The 15,399-nt window shown below is 45.6% G+C and overlaps 1 protein-coding gene across 2 annotated transcripts; it reads left to right on the forward strand.

Moving 5' to 3' along the window:
- Window positions 1-9,282: 9,282 nt before the first annotated feature.
- Window positions 9,283-15,136, forward strand: FAM221B (family with sequence similarity 221 member B). Of its 2 annotated transcripts, none has more exons than XM_078599973.1 (6): window positions 9,283-9,580; window positions 11,467-11,610; window positions 12,431-12,541; window positions 12,914-13,117; window positions 13,453-13,572; window positions 14,274-15,136. In XM_078599973.1, exons 1-6 carry the CDS (start codon window positions 9,298-9,300, stop codon window positions 14,462-14,464), a joined length of 1,053 nt encoding a protein of 350 aa, XP_078456099.1. In that variant the 5' UTR covers window positions 9,283-9,297; the 3' UTR covers window positions 14,465-15,136. The 2 variants fall into 2 exon arrangements, with proteins under 2 accessions (XP_078456099.1, XP_078456100.1); XM_078599974.1 differs by lacking the exon at window positions 9,283-9,580 and adding an exon at window positions 10,068-11,339.
- Window positions 15,137-15,399: the final 263 nt, after the last annotated feature.

Genomic DNA, 15,399 nt, shown 5'->3' on the forward strand with positions numbered 1-15,399 from the left:
GTCCAAGTCACATGACTCGAGTCCACATCTCATAGGTGGGACAAAGTCATTGTTATGCAAGTCCAAGTCGAGTCGCAAGTCATCAAATTCATGACTCGAGTCTGACTCGAGTCCAAGTCACATGACTCGAGTCCACACCTCTGGTATTTTAACTAATTACATTTCCACAAATGTTTCAACGATTGCCTAAAATTTTCACAAATGTTTTCAACGATTGCCTATAAACAGCAACCCAAGTGTTGTGATCGTGGACATTCTCCAAATATATTTACGACCTCGTGTTGGCGATCACTGTGATGGTGACGCGCACCCACGAGCACCTTTGTCGTGCAAAACGTCGTTGTGAGTTGTTTGTTTTTTTGCTGCCGATATAATACTATAAGCATTTGGGTCACGGAAATACTTGTAAATAAGAATGTCAACGACGCCGCGACTTAATGCGCATGATTACCGCCAACAACGAGAACAAACAAGGCGAAAGATCCCTTACAAAGCTTGCGTCGACACAAAACCTTCTGGCAAGGCTACGTCCCACAGAGAACAAATTAATTGGTTTCTACTCTTAACACAGCAAGCCATCTTTCAGTTAGATGAAACGAATCCGTCCCGATGTATGTTCCCTGGTCGAGCTATAGAGGTGGCAGGAATGTCAGGGTTAATCTGCATGTCCACTGTACCGTCCTCAATGTGTCAGTCCTCGGTTCAGCAAACCATTGTTCAGTTTAACACGTAGGCTTTCGCGACCAATATCGTCCATAATGCAGGTTTTTTTTGGGTTAGATCACGTGAATGTATCAATGTGTCGTTAAAACCCGCCACCACCCGACACAGCCAATTAGTAAGGTTTGTCACGGAAACAGAACATGCCAATTCGACAAATAATAATCCACGACACATTTATATATTTACACAATCTATAAATGTTGTGGATTTGCTCTCCAACACACTGGTGTGCTGTACTAGTAACGAATTGGCGATCTAACAAAAAAAACTGTATTATAAACCATTGTTCAATGTTTAATGACAGTGCCACAGCATATCAGTGGTAAACATCGACTTAATCACGTATTTTGCAACCCCGGCTGCCGATGTTGAGAACTGCAGGAGATCTTGTGCAGGTCGTGGGGATTGCTTTGGCCATACCTAATCACGCGAGTCAGTGCAAGTTAGTGACTATGGGGAGCATTCACGTATAGTAATCTCTGCTTCCCACCACATATCCCTGCTTACCAGGTTGATCGCCCGTCCAAGTACGATCCAGGCTGAGGCCCTTGCTTAGCTTCCGAGATCCAATGTGCCCTGGAACATTGAGTAATTTGAAGGGAGGCGAGTAAAGGCTGGTTTCAGGTTAGGGATCTCGGCGGCATATTATAATCAATGCATAAATAATCATATGAGTCATTAACATCATTATCATCGGTCAGCAAAAAGGGCCACTCAGCGACACCCTCAAACAACCTCTGCTCCGCTTCATGAGAGGGTTGCTAAACTAAACTTCTTTGTATTTTACCGGGTAAGGCGCACTAAGCTACATAGCTCTCTTTCAGAAGCCACGAAATTGCAAATCACGTGGTAAAACGCACGCTTCTAAATGTGCAGGGAAAAACAGGATGACCCGGAGGAAAATCCACGCAACCAAAGGGAGAGAGACATACAAACTCCAAATATACAGGCGTCAGGTCGGGATCGAACCCACGGCCATCCTGTATACCAGGCGGGGTAGCGAACATCTCGTCACCGTAGCGCCCCGACTACTTCTGCACTGCTGCCCCCGAGGCCGTCCACAACCCCAACCCCCTTCCCAGTCATCCGTGAAACCGGCTCCCTGCCCCCGTTTGTACGTATGTATGTTGAACTTCTTTCGCACCGTAAGTAGCCAACAGTGCTAATCGGAGGTTCAGGACTACAAATTTTATCTCCAGGCTCCGGACTTTCCTCTGCTCTCCTGCCCGTAGCTGCCCGTGTCCCTTTCGTTATCATCGTGCACATGCCCCCCCTTTTGTACAGCACCTTAAAGCTGCAATCGCATATCGATGCCGTATATTAACCCAAATCGTATTGTATTGTTGTATAAATCGCCTGCGTTGCTCACAATTCAATTGGTAAGTGCAAGCATAAATAAACTTTACACAGATATTATTTTATTTGAAGAGTTTGTTACTTTCTGTAATTCTGTTATTATTGCATTGCTACATACATACATGTTTTTGATCAGTTTTATAATATATTAAAATTTGCTTATTAGCTCGACAAGGCAATTTAAATTTGCATTGCTATTTTCATCATTAAGATTCATATACACTGTCTAGTTATTAGACGGTACTCTGCTACCTTTAATTTGGTACATAATGCTGTCATATACCGCACTTTTAAATGTCGCGTTTGCGCAATGTTTCGTAATATACCCTACTAGCATAAGTACCCGGCGTTGCCCGGGTGAAAAATATATTTCTTAATAACCTTACATATATACACAGATGGGCTGCTACCCCTGCCCCCCAGCCACGATCTCCTCGGCCGCTGTGCAGTAATATGTACGGCCTATAGTGTGGTGGGGTGTCGAGGCCTAGTACCGTGCAGAGCCTCCGGCCTCGCCTAGATTGCCCACCTGGCTGAGGCTGGGTACAGGGGCAGTTACCCCCCCCCCCGCGCTACAATAATACTGTCTAATCGCTATAATTTTATTATCTACCGACCCTATAATAGTAATTGCACACATTGTGGTGGGGGGGGAGTGAAGAGGACGTGAAACTTTGATGAATTTACCTCAGAGTCGCGTGTTAATGCGTGCGCATATTTTTAACGGGAATTAAAAATGGCGTCCACCCCGCAGCGAATGCGTCGCTACCCGTTGCCAGGGGCAACCGCCGTCCAATGAAACTGCGTATGGTCCGGCGACACACAGACAAACAGACACACACACAGACAGACAGACACACACACAGACAGACGGACAGACAGACAGATTTGCGATTTTATATATATAGATTACAATTGACGTCAACGCTGTATTTATTTTCATCAATCTATGTTCGGAAAATGTTTCAATCAAGAGATAAATTGTTATTTTCTTAGAACATGGACAATAAATAACTTCAGGGAGGGGGGGCTTACATTGGTTAAATTGGACATTCGAATTGACAGCAATGCACAGCAGGAAAATACGTAGAATATATATTTTTTCGCCCCGATATAAATTGTATTGGAAGCTGTTGTGGTATAATGCTTAGCACATTGGACTTACAATCCAGAGGGCACGGGTTCGATCTCCCAGCGTGGCAGATGAAATAATGGGGCAAATTTCTGAAAACGGTATCACCCTGCTGCTGCCCACCTAGCAAATGCCTATACATGAGTACATCAAGGTGAGTTGGCCGGGAGCTCACGAGTGTGGTGGGGTGAAGTGTGGAAACTCCCACCTCTTCCAAGAAAGACGTCTAGCCAGCGTTAACAAGAGTAGGCCAAAAATATCCTCAAGAGGGGCTTTCTCGAGCTCCCTCTCGCGGAGATGCTTCTGACAGCAGTGGTGTGTGCATCAGTTACAAGGCTGCACCTTTACCCATAACGTTTATTACATATAAGTTCCTAAAAGTCTAAACTGTTGTTCTCAAACCCGCCAGTAAGAAGGGGCTGTAATGGTTATTGTCCAAGAGGGTGCATTTATTATGGAACATAATTGGTTAAACAGAAGTGCTTTTTGCAGGCCGTTGGTAAGTCCATCCAACTCGATGCACTTGAGGTCCTAGTATTTGATTCCATTTGGGTATAGCCCTAATTAGGGGGGCAATCATGTTTTAATAGACTTCACCGAATGATGAATTGATATGTGACAAACCAGCATTGTGAAGGACTAAAGAGCCCCTTCCAGTGCTGGGTGAACGGCCTGTTAAGTTGAGAGCGGGGTCATCGAATGAGTTAATTCTTTTTACGATGTGATTCTTAGCTGCCTGAAGAGTTAGATTTAACGACACACAAAGGTGTTTCTCACAAAGAGCAGCAGAAAGGCAAAACGCCCATCACGCCTCACATGCGTGTCACGTGACCACCACATTGCATGTACAAGGCTCTCATCCCTATCTAATGAAAACTACCAAAAACAAGTCAATCACAATTGCATGATGCTAGCGCTAGCTATTAAAAGTTTAGTTTTTTTACTCCGCAGTGGAAATACATTATCTTCCTCGCCTGGTATGCAGGAGGTTGTGGGTTCAATCCCAACCCTGACGCCTGCTGTATATTTGGAGTTTGCATGTTTTCCCCGCGGCCGCGTGGATTTTTCTCCGGGTCCTACAGTTTTGCCCTGCACATTTAGAAACATGCGTTTAAAGTATTTGGCTGATATAAATTTCCACATGATAAGCCGTTGAGCTATCATTTGTGGCCAAAGCGCTTCGTAGCTCAGTGGGCCTTACCTGGTGAAATAAAAATAATAAATCGTAAAATATATAAAATTTGTTAAAATAGGTTATCCTGCCCAGTGTGGAATTGCCTCTCAGCATCATCAACAACAACAGCAGCCACGGTCAAGCCACCTGCTGTATAATGAGGCCTCCCTAAGCCATCGCCATCTCTCACGATCCCGCAATGTAATAATCCACCTCGCACCTTCACGTAAGCTGATTTGATCAATACAGCTCCTCGGTGGACATCCTCCCGGGTGCATTTCATTCAATAGGGTGAGTTATTAACTCCTGTCTCTTATAGAAACCCAGTGAAAAGCACAATGTAGATATACCCTTGACATCCTTGCAAGGGAGACGTCCCATCTGAAAGGATTATCCAGGTATAATTTTTTTTAACCCTAATAACAAACGATGATAAAGCTCAATAAATAAACACTGCTAGTCCAATATGAAAAATATAGATTTTAAATAACAACTGCTATACCACAAATTGGTCTCAACTTAGTCAAAAATATAAATTGTAAAGTAGATTCCATTAATTATATTATCAAACAAGAATCGATTTTTTTTTCTTTTGTACAGCCACTGGATTAAGAGCACCACAGAAAGAGCAGTACCCAGGCATCCCCAGAAGCTGACCCTGTTTAAAAAGGTGGGGGGAGGGGAGCATACAACAACTCAGGGGCAGCGCACACCACAATTTTCAACAAAGTGTATTTGGTGGTGACACACCGTACAGAATGAGTAATGCTGTGATGTGCCTGTTGCCTATCGTGTATTTTCCTGTAGCTCTCACCCCGTGTGTGTGTAATGCAAGGCTTGGCACACATTTCTTTCTTTTTTCACACACTGGTTTCCTGCTTTAAGTTTTACCACATATTTGGCAAATCTAGAATTAATCCCATCAACATAGCAAAGGGCTGTTTCATCTACATAACAAAGGCTCAGTCCCATTTACAGCAGCCGCACCTTTACAGCAGCCGCACCTCAACAACTATGGTACCTTCCAGTTCAACCAGTCTACACAACAAAGGCTCATTCCTAGCAGCGGCTTCAGCCGCACCAACCTCACAATAATAATACAAAACTCCGATCCAGGTGCCTGCCTTGGCTCCTCCCACCCTCAACCAGTATATATACAAGGACGGGTCTCTTGAAATGTCTCTTATTTGATACAGCAATCGTCCTGTGACGGTTCAACCTGAAGACGGAAGCTTGTGTTGCCTCCGAAACGTCGTGATTTTAATTTTATTTTTATATTACTTTTTATTAATTATAATTTTTTACCTACGTGACTTTACTGAAAAAACCTAAGAATATTGGCACACATTGCTTAATTGTACCCCCCCCCCTCCCAGACAGTTTGTATATCATCGAGTGAAGTTTGCATATTGATAAAAGGGGGAATGAGCCTTCAGCAGAGACACTGAGCCCTCTCGAGTTATGTCTGATGATACGAGGCTGGTACTAAAACTCGAGTGAAGCCCATGAGCCATCAACACAACATCACCTTCTCTCCCTTGTTCCCCCTGATTCTAAACCCAGCCATTCGTCCAATGTCCTTAAATATGAATAAGTTAAGTAAATAAATGACCCTCATCGATGAATTTCAAGAAAAAATCGTCACAAAATCCTTGTACTGTATTGACTTTGGTTCAAAGTAAGGTGGCAAAACAGCGCACACAATTGTGGCTGTTTCATATCAAGTGATTTATTTATATATAACAAGTAGGCTCTCGCGACCAATATTATTAATGATAACGTTTTTTGGGTTAGATCAAGTAAATATAAATGTTCTCGTAAACCCACCTACAATTTTGGCAATGGCCTGTTGAAGCTGGTTGTAGTGACCAGTGAATCGTTGGACTCAAATTGTAAATGTTGTGAGTTTACTCTCTAACACACCGGTGGTGCTCAAGTATCAACACATTTGGCACGTTTTTTTTCACGTGACAACCCCTTACGAATTATCTGTGTCGACAAATTTGCATGTACGTGATCTAACTCAATAACCTTTCTCATGATTTTGTTTGTTTACCATTAGTTCACTTGTATAAAAGCATTGGGGTGAAGCACAAATCGCATGTCACTATCAGAACCCTCTCCCTATTTCCCCAACCACTTTCAACTACCATGCCAACACACATTTACTCGAAAACAAAGCATTGTGACAACTCATTACAGACAGAGCATTGCCTCCACGGTGAATAATTATGATCGTTATTACATGGCATTGTTTTTTAAACATGACAAGAGTGGATCCTCACACCATTTTTTGCTCTCTGAATGTCTCGTGATTGATGATATAATGGGAGAGTTTGACTATAGCCCCAGGCCAACTATTCTCCACGCAATGCATCTCTTCAGTACAGCTACCAGTGGAGGGGGGGGAGGTTTTATTTCTGTCTCGTGTCCCTCAGCATGTGAAACCACATCAAACGCTCTGCTTAAGCAACAAAACCAAAGCAGTCGAAGGCCTGGGGGCTGGGATTTTTTGTTTGTTATGTGACATAATCTGGGCGACATGAAATAACATTTCTCTATAGCACTAAAACCATGGGTTCTGAAATAAAATGATATTTCTCTTTTTTAAGACAGGTTACTATCTGCAAAGCCCAAAGTTCTTCAAGAACAAATGACTAAACTAAAGCAACACATATCTTAGCCATTGACCTTAGGGGGAAGTGACTGTCTCCCTCCACAATGAAACCCTGATTCCACAATTTTCCATAATGAATTCGACCCAAACCAAAAAGCCTTTGTGTACATTGGGATTGGAATATTCTCTCAACACATTACAGCCCTTCCCTATTGTACAAAGCACTGCATGCGTATAATGCCTGCAGAATCAATGCCGCCCATCACCTGTGGGAATTAGTCAGCAATTTTTCTCAACAAAGCCAGCTGTACATAGCACTGAGTTGGATGTCACAATGCATGTAAAATAAGGAATAACTGAATTTAATGGCCTATACATGTTTGAACGCTTGATTGTATATATCCTTCCTTAACCAGGTCATCTCACTCCCCATCTATACATCTCTGGTTAGAAATCATGGGTGTAATTTAATTGTGCATATGAAGGATCATGCCAATTGCTGGGACATATTAAAAAGCTTTTTTTTATATTGTCACTGACACTTATTCATGCTGCACACTACCTCTTAGCAAAACGATGGTGTGTTTGTAACAGTGGTTACAACACCAGAACAGAGGGAAACTAAATGTTATTTTGGGACTGACAAAAGTCCAGGATGTTTAATGTCTTGGGGAGACTTACAGATGTTCAAGGACGGGTGCCTGAACATGAGGATGCCTTGAGAAAAACCAGGACAAGTGAAAACCCGAATGTGAATGTAGTACTCGTAACTTGAAGCAGGTTTGCCTGCTGTCTACGTCGTAATCGCGCTCGACAACGAAGTACCCAAGAGAGGGTGCTGGCACTGGCTTCAAAACTCTTCCAAACATCGATACACAACCGTGCTGCAATCTCGGTTTAAAAACACAAATGTCAGTATAAATCTTGTCCAGGATAATTGTTTTTCCAGGGAAGGGCCAAATTTAAAGATGCTTGTTTTTGGATTTCAAAATTCAATTTCATATTTGGATACCGTGCCTTCAGATACTTCAGATACACACCCATGCAAGCCAAGTATTTTTTTATTCAAATGTCCGTTCTGAAATGTTGGAAAGACCATGATGGTATTTAGTAAAGGTGTGAGGAACTTTTTTTGTAGCCAATAGCAGCGACTTGACTATATTTGTGACAAATGTCAAGTTTTGTAACGCTTGCGGCACATCTTGATGTGTGTGTGCTGTACAATGGCGCATTGTTGTTAACGGTGTCAGTACGCCCTCTTGTGGCTGAACTTGACAATCATTCATAACCCTTTCATGGCCCGGGAGCATTCATACATTGGGTTGCTGCCCTCAATGATTTCGCTTGGAAATTGCTCTCTTCCTGATTTATGACGATTGCTTGCGTTGCGATCGAAAGGTCGTGATCTATTATTTTTTTTTCTACCTACGTGACTTTACCGAGAGAACCAAAGAGTATGGATTCCTGCAGTCACGAAAGCTTCAAATCAACATTTAATCCATTATGAGTTATGGTACCATTGCATTTGCAAGTGCCTGCCCCAGTAAACATGGAACGTTAGACTGACAACATCGGGTCAACGGTTCCAACCACCACACATGCACGGCGATGGCCCAACTTCGGCATGTTGACTTGCCGGTGGAAATAACCTAACAACGCCTCTAGGTGGCGGTAGAGCCGCATTTTATAAATACTAGTCGGGGTCTTTTTATTCCTTCGTTACCCGGTCACAGGAAATGACAACATTCAAGATATCCATGCAACACTGACGTGTCCGCGGTGCAGAATAAATCGTGTGCTGTGTTAGCGCGACACACCTGGGATTATTATAACAGCTCCAGGGCTGTGTTAAGATTTCCGTTCTCAGCGGGACAGTTATCGTCACTCGGCAATATCCCCGGGTTGATCTTAGTTGTTGCAATGCGGCGCAGCAGTGTCGACCAGAAGCAGGACAGGCGGACAGACACAATTAACGGTGACGCCCATCGTTTGACCGGCGGAGATGATGGTTGTCATGAGGCCACGGCCGCCACCACCACGACGACGGAGACAAAAGGAGGAGTGAGGCGGAGGGTATGCCCTGCAGGGCAGCCAGAGGATCGGCCTCCTCCAGCAGGGGCATCGGGAGCAACAAAGCCATCGGCGGGGGCAGGAGCAGAGGTCAAAATCATGGAGGGGAAGGGCGCAGGAGGAGGGAGGGCATGCCCTGCAGGGCAGCCAAAGGATCGGCCTCCTCCAGCAGGGGCATCGGGAGCAACAAAGCCATCGGCGGGGGCAGGAGCAGAGGTCAAAATCATGGAGGGGAAGGGCGCAGGAGGAGGGAGGGTATGCCCTGCAGGGCAGCCAGAGGATCGGCCTCCTCCAGCAGGGGCATCGGGAGCAACAAAGCCATCGGCGGGGGCAGGAGCAGAGGTCAAAATCATGGAGGGGAAGGGCGCAGGGCAGCCAAAGGATCGGCCTCCTCCAGAGAGGACTGCCAGCCCCGCAGGGACATCGGGAGCAGCAACAGCGACGTCAGCGAGGGCAGGAGCCGTGGCTAAGAAAAAGCCGGAAGCATTGAAGGTCGTATCGCGAAGAGGTGCTGCCTGATGGAATGTGCCTTGATCTCTAGTGCATGACAATACATGGCCTGCTTCAATGGCACATTGTGTTGGGTTTTTTTCCCCCTCCACGTGGTGGTTGCAGTAATTATTGTGATGCATTCCGGGCTGAGGACGTAATATCTCACGGAATAATTTCCAGGGTCCTCCGAACCCCTGGCAGATACTTTTTTGGCAGCGGTTTCTGGAGCTCAGCCCCAGACAGCTCTGGCTGAAATGTATTCCTGGAAGCATGTGGGTTTGGAACCTTGGATAATGCTTTTCCGTGAAGCAGTGTTTGTGTATGTCACAAGAAGCCTCTTTTCAGTGGTGGTAATTTTTGTAACTTTTTGGGAGGTTCGTCTTATGGGAAATCACTGCGTATAATTTGCGACAAATTAAACACTTTGAAATTGCGTTACCAAATGAAGGTGCACCCAGTGGGAACCTAATGCTATATTTGGGGGGGGGGGGGGGTTACGCTTGTGCAAAGCTTTTCAAGGGTAATTGTCAGTGGAACTTGTGGATCTTCAATGAACGTGGTTTGGGATAATTTCACTCTAACTTGCAATGTATTAATTGCTAACGCAGCGCTTGTCAAATAGCTGCCATTTTAATTGGTGACGTGTCATGATTTTAATTGTATTAATTAGTGTTGAGTACAAATTGCTCCCTCCGTAAAAAAATCGCTGCCAGAGAGTATTTGTAGAAAAGGACACATGGTTCTTCATTGTGTCGAACCCATCAGAATAAAAAAAAACAAGGCCCTCTTTGTGAGAAAGCTACACACTGCCTAATGGGGACATTCCACGAAGAATACAAATTGCTCAATTATCTACAAATTATTAAACAATTCACTTCTGAATGAAGGTCTCTGCTTACCTTTTTGTCACGGGGGTTGTTTGACCTTACTTCATTAGCTGGTCAATGCGGAGGGGCAGGGGTCCAAGACCAGTTTGGATATCACTCACCTCTCATGTTAGCCATGGGCCGGACGAGGGCCGGCAGGTTCAACAGTGCAGTGCACTAACCACTGCGGCACCACTCTCCACCACAAAATGATCCACAAATAGAGTGACATTATTGAAAATAAAACACGTGCACAAAGTTAATATTTTTCAACGTTAGCGTGTGTGGCTGTTGCAAAGGTTCATCGTTTGAATCCAGCGCCTGCCATGATTCTCGCTGCGGGCGTCCCGACCCCAACAATATGCTCCATCCGTTTCACGGTGGACCTCAAAAGATCCTCCGTTGTCATTTGCAAGAGTAGGCCATCGTGTGCCCGCGTCAGGGTCCGAATTTGGCAACTTTTAAAACTGAAATTTACCTCAGAGGAATTACAACATAAGCAATCATGGCCCTCCCTACTGGCAAAAGTGTTCATTTGCAGACCGGCTGCTGGGCCAGCTTGTACCCACACGGACAGCTGTTGAGATTTTACGTGAATCACTGCGAGACGACCTGGCATAAATGAGAGCGCTCTCTCCAAAACAAATTATCATTTATTTGTATTCGATTACTTTTACCTGCATGCCCATGAGCCTATGACCATGACACCAGGAATGTTCTTGATTTTGTCAGATCTCTGAAGCTAAGCAGGCTGGAGCCTGGATAGTGCTTTAATGTGTGACCACCACAGGCTGACATGGGCCACAGGCCTACGACGTGGGCAGCAAAACAAAATCCATTGTACCGTGTGTACTTCTATGCTTCCACATGTACTCTGCCCGCCTTCACCAACCCACGTTGACGAGCATGGTGAGTGTGGTCATTTGACCCCATTGGCATGTACGGCATGGGCAGGCTCTCATTCACCAGTGGACTGACGAAAGGGACTGTACGTTGTATATTTTCGCTACAGCGTGCTCTCTCGCGTGTGTCGCAGGCTACACTGGCAGAGCTGTGATCCCTGCACAGAAAAAGGAAATCGTATCTGTCGCCAAGGCCATGCATCAGGAAAACTTCGCGGCCAAAGTGAAAGAGCTCTTCGACCCAGAGAGGGAAGCCACCCTGCAGGCTCTCAAGACAGGTGTGACAAGCACAACACATCAATTATCAACACAAATCAAGCATGCAACGCAGAGCCCAACATGGCGAGTTTAAGTTAACGGGCCATGATGAATCGTCTGTGCGACTACGTGGTGGGCAGCTGATGGCAGTACAGCAACATTCGTTCTTGTACTCCCACTCCTATGATTCCCACCTTCACCCACCTGTTCTGACCAGAGTAGTAAAGCATAGCCAAATAGCTCCCATGACCCGCTCGGCCCTGAAGGTCCTCATCCAGCAGTGGATTGACAAAGAGCCTGTACATGTACGATTGATCATCTGGGGTGCAAGATTGTCATTTACTTATCCAGAGGAGTTCACAAACCAAGCTGCTACACTGTGATCTCCTGCACATATTGCAGGCCAGTGGGTTTGGGAATTTCACAAAGATGCACATTTCACCAACCCTCATTTTCAACATGCAAGATTACACGTGTGCACCGTTTATTAGAATAAACATGAACTCAACATTTCCAGAAGATAATACTCAACATATGGCGAAGGTCCAATGTAAAGTAGAGGTGCAGCCCTGCAATTACCTGCTCATGCTGCTACTGGCAAAAGGGCCTCCACCAGAGGAAGGCGAAAGATAGAGTCCCTCTAGAGGGTGTTTGGCCTACTCTTCCACATTGTCCACACTCCTTTGAAGGAAGAGTTACACTTACCCACATTCACCCCACTACACACGACTGGCTGATCGACTAACCCATTTAACTTCGAGGTGTGTTACAACAAAAATATCCAAAGTTCCCCCATTGTATAGGCTACTTGTCTAAGCATTGGCGTGTGCGTGGGGGCAGGCGTGTACGTGGGCTGGCGCTGCCCAGAGTTCACGTGGGACTGCATCCGTGTGGGAGAATCGTGCCGCTGCTTCTGCGGGCACCTTCTCGCCAATCACCACAGCTACACGGGTGAAGACGTGTTTGCCACCGCCAAAACCGCATATTCACCGAGCAACTCGGGTCTGAAGCGAAGGTCTTTACTGTCACTTTAAAAAAAACATGGGATCCTGGTTTTGTTAGTTTTATCGCATAACCGTGAAAATTTTACATATGATGTAGAGTAGCATCTCTCAACCTCCAGTCCTCCATAATTGTCAATCTTTTCTGATCGTGCGCGAATGACGCCACTGACTGCAACACTGCTTGCGCCTGATGGTCGGGTAATCACGGAAAGCTGTACTGCCGTAGAGATTCGCAAGGTCTGGAGTTGGGAAACACCGACGTGGACAGCATATGCAATTGCCGAGGAATTGATACCATCTCCACACGTGCCGTGCGCAGGTCAGAGTGTACACGTGCCATGTGCCAAACCGGGATGCGGGTGCCGTGCATTTGCTTTCATCCCTTCCCGGCCGGAGGAGGTGGGAGAGTTCTGGCTGCGAAAGCGTCCTGGCTTCGAGCCGAAGAACTGGCGCGCCAAGTGTCGCTGCAAACATAGCCACGACGCACACGTTCCCAGAGGCAGCCTCTCTTGCAAGACCAAAGGTGAGTTTGGCCTGGACCTTGCTTTAGAGCGGTAGTTCCGAATGTTTCTACACCTACAGTACCATTGTCATCCTTTGGAAAAAAATGAAAGAGATTCATCACAGACCACCATGTACACAATAACATATTTTTCTAAATAATACCAAAAAAACCTTAATTGGGGTAACGAATCAGCGGACCACTTCCTCCCATGCCCTTGCAAACCACCAGTGGTCTGTAGACCACAGGTTTGAGAGGTGGGGGGGTACCACTTTGTTAGAGCAAGACACCAACAAAAACTTGGCAACACAACTCCTCATACTGCAGACAATCGAGTGACCCGATTGTGTCGCCAGGTTGCAGCTGCCCGCGTTTTGAGTCGAGTTTTCTGTGCGCGGCGTGCGACCGTCGCTGGGAGCAGCACGAGACATTCTTCGACACGGAAAAGAGCAGACGTGAGGCTGGCCTACCCGTCGGTGAGCACAGCTGTGGGCCTCGGCACCTTTAACATCCGCAGTCTTAAAACGCACTCTGTGGACACTTTACTAAAACCCTCCCGCATGTGTCATTGCACTCGCAGGCATTCAAGTTACATATAAATGAAGATAAAGCACATGCTACTCTATCTTAATACAATAAAGGGTTAATTTTACGTCTTTTTTTAGACATCATCAGCCATGATCAATCCCCTGCCGGATGAGGGCCTTCCCAAGCCATTCCCATCTCTCACTGTCTTGCACCTGCGCATGAGCTGATTTCATTGCCCCATCTCTGTGGTAGATATTCTCTCAGGCATGTTCCCTCTTTTGGTGGACACTCGGTAGTTAGTCTTAACCACCGGCCACCATCCCTTCCAGCGAAGTATCTTGCCCATATCCACTTACTTTTCGCAACAGTTAATTTGATGTATTTATTCTAGATTTGAAGTTTGTATCTAACCTGAGTGATGTATCTAACTTGAGTGTGTGCTCAATGTCGTGTGTCCCTCTTTCCATGCTGCAGTATAATGCATGCATGCATCTCTCCTTGCTTATTTGCGTTTTTGGCTTTTGTGCCCATTTTCTTTGCGAGTTCAACGTTTGTGACCCAGGTAATATAAACCGATAACAACATTGATATATGTATGCACGTTCTTTCGTCAAACCATAATGACACAATGCCCTTCGCACTTCCACAGGTGAGGCATACTTGCCGTTCGCGGAGATCCCGAAGCTCAGAAACGCTGTGCTGACAGGCAGCGAGGAGGACGACACGGGATACATGGCCCTCAGGGAAGGGGGCCTCGCTGCACTGCCACCAAGCCAGCCAGCGGAAGACGGCGTGGCCAGCGGCACGAAGGCATCTGGCTTTCGGCCGGTGTATGACTAAACGTGCTGCTACAGTTTCCATAAAACTACGTTGCCCGTTTATTTCAATGTCGTGTTCATGAAACTCTTTAAATGTACAAACCCAACCTTCTCACGCCTCATGTTCACTGTGAACTGCCATAATATGCATATATATGCGACTGCTGTAAGATGATGCTAAGGACGCTGCGGTGGTGTTACGGTTAGCACACTTGTCTTGTAATTCAGAGGTCACCGATTTAATTCGATCTCCCGGCGTGGCATTTGAAACGGTGCAAATTTATCAAATCCCCCCACCCCCCACCTCTTTTCGCCCTGCAGTATGAATGTGTACGGCGTGGTTAGTCGATCGGCAGGATGCATATGGTCGGGTACAGTGTTGGTACCCCCACCTTTTCCAGGATGTCTGGCCAAAATATCCTCCAGTGGAGGCTCTTCACACAGCAGTGGAATGAGCAAGCAATTATCGCAAGGCTGGAGCTTTACCTTTTTTATGAAATTACATGAAAGAATGTCACATTAGGGGGGGGGGGGGGTGGTGATTTTACTCCTAAAATTACAGAAAACATTAACATTTGCTTTCCATAAATCCAGCATATACAAGTTTAAGCAACTGATGTGTGTATTTATTCATCTCAGTCATGTGTGTATCATACTGAGCAGAAATCAAAAGAATAAATACATAAAACATGAAGCATCGTTTTAATTGCAATGTACAGGAATGCATCGCCTCATTAACATCTATGACAATCGCAAAGCTGCCCGAATCTTGCAAGTTCAAGGGCAGATGCACCAACACGCCCATTTCGTGTCTACTAGAGCACTGTTCCCACAGTATTGCCAGGGAAGTTAGAGGGTCAATCCACTCCTAGATGAGGGCATCGTCACACTATTCAAGTTATGGGGATTATTTCACCATATGCTGATCAGTACCGGCAGGTAAAGGCATGGAGCATA

The sequence above is a fragment of the Lampetra planeri genome, chromosome 13 (assembly GCF_965212315.1).
Source record: "Lampetra planeri chromosome 13, kcLamPlan1.2.h2, whole genome shotgun sequence".
Lineage (NCBI taxonomy): Eukaryota > Metazoa > Chordata > Hyperoartia > Petromyzontiformes > Petromyzontidae > Lampetra > Lampetra planeri.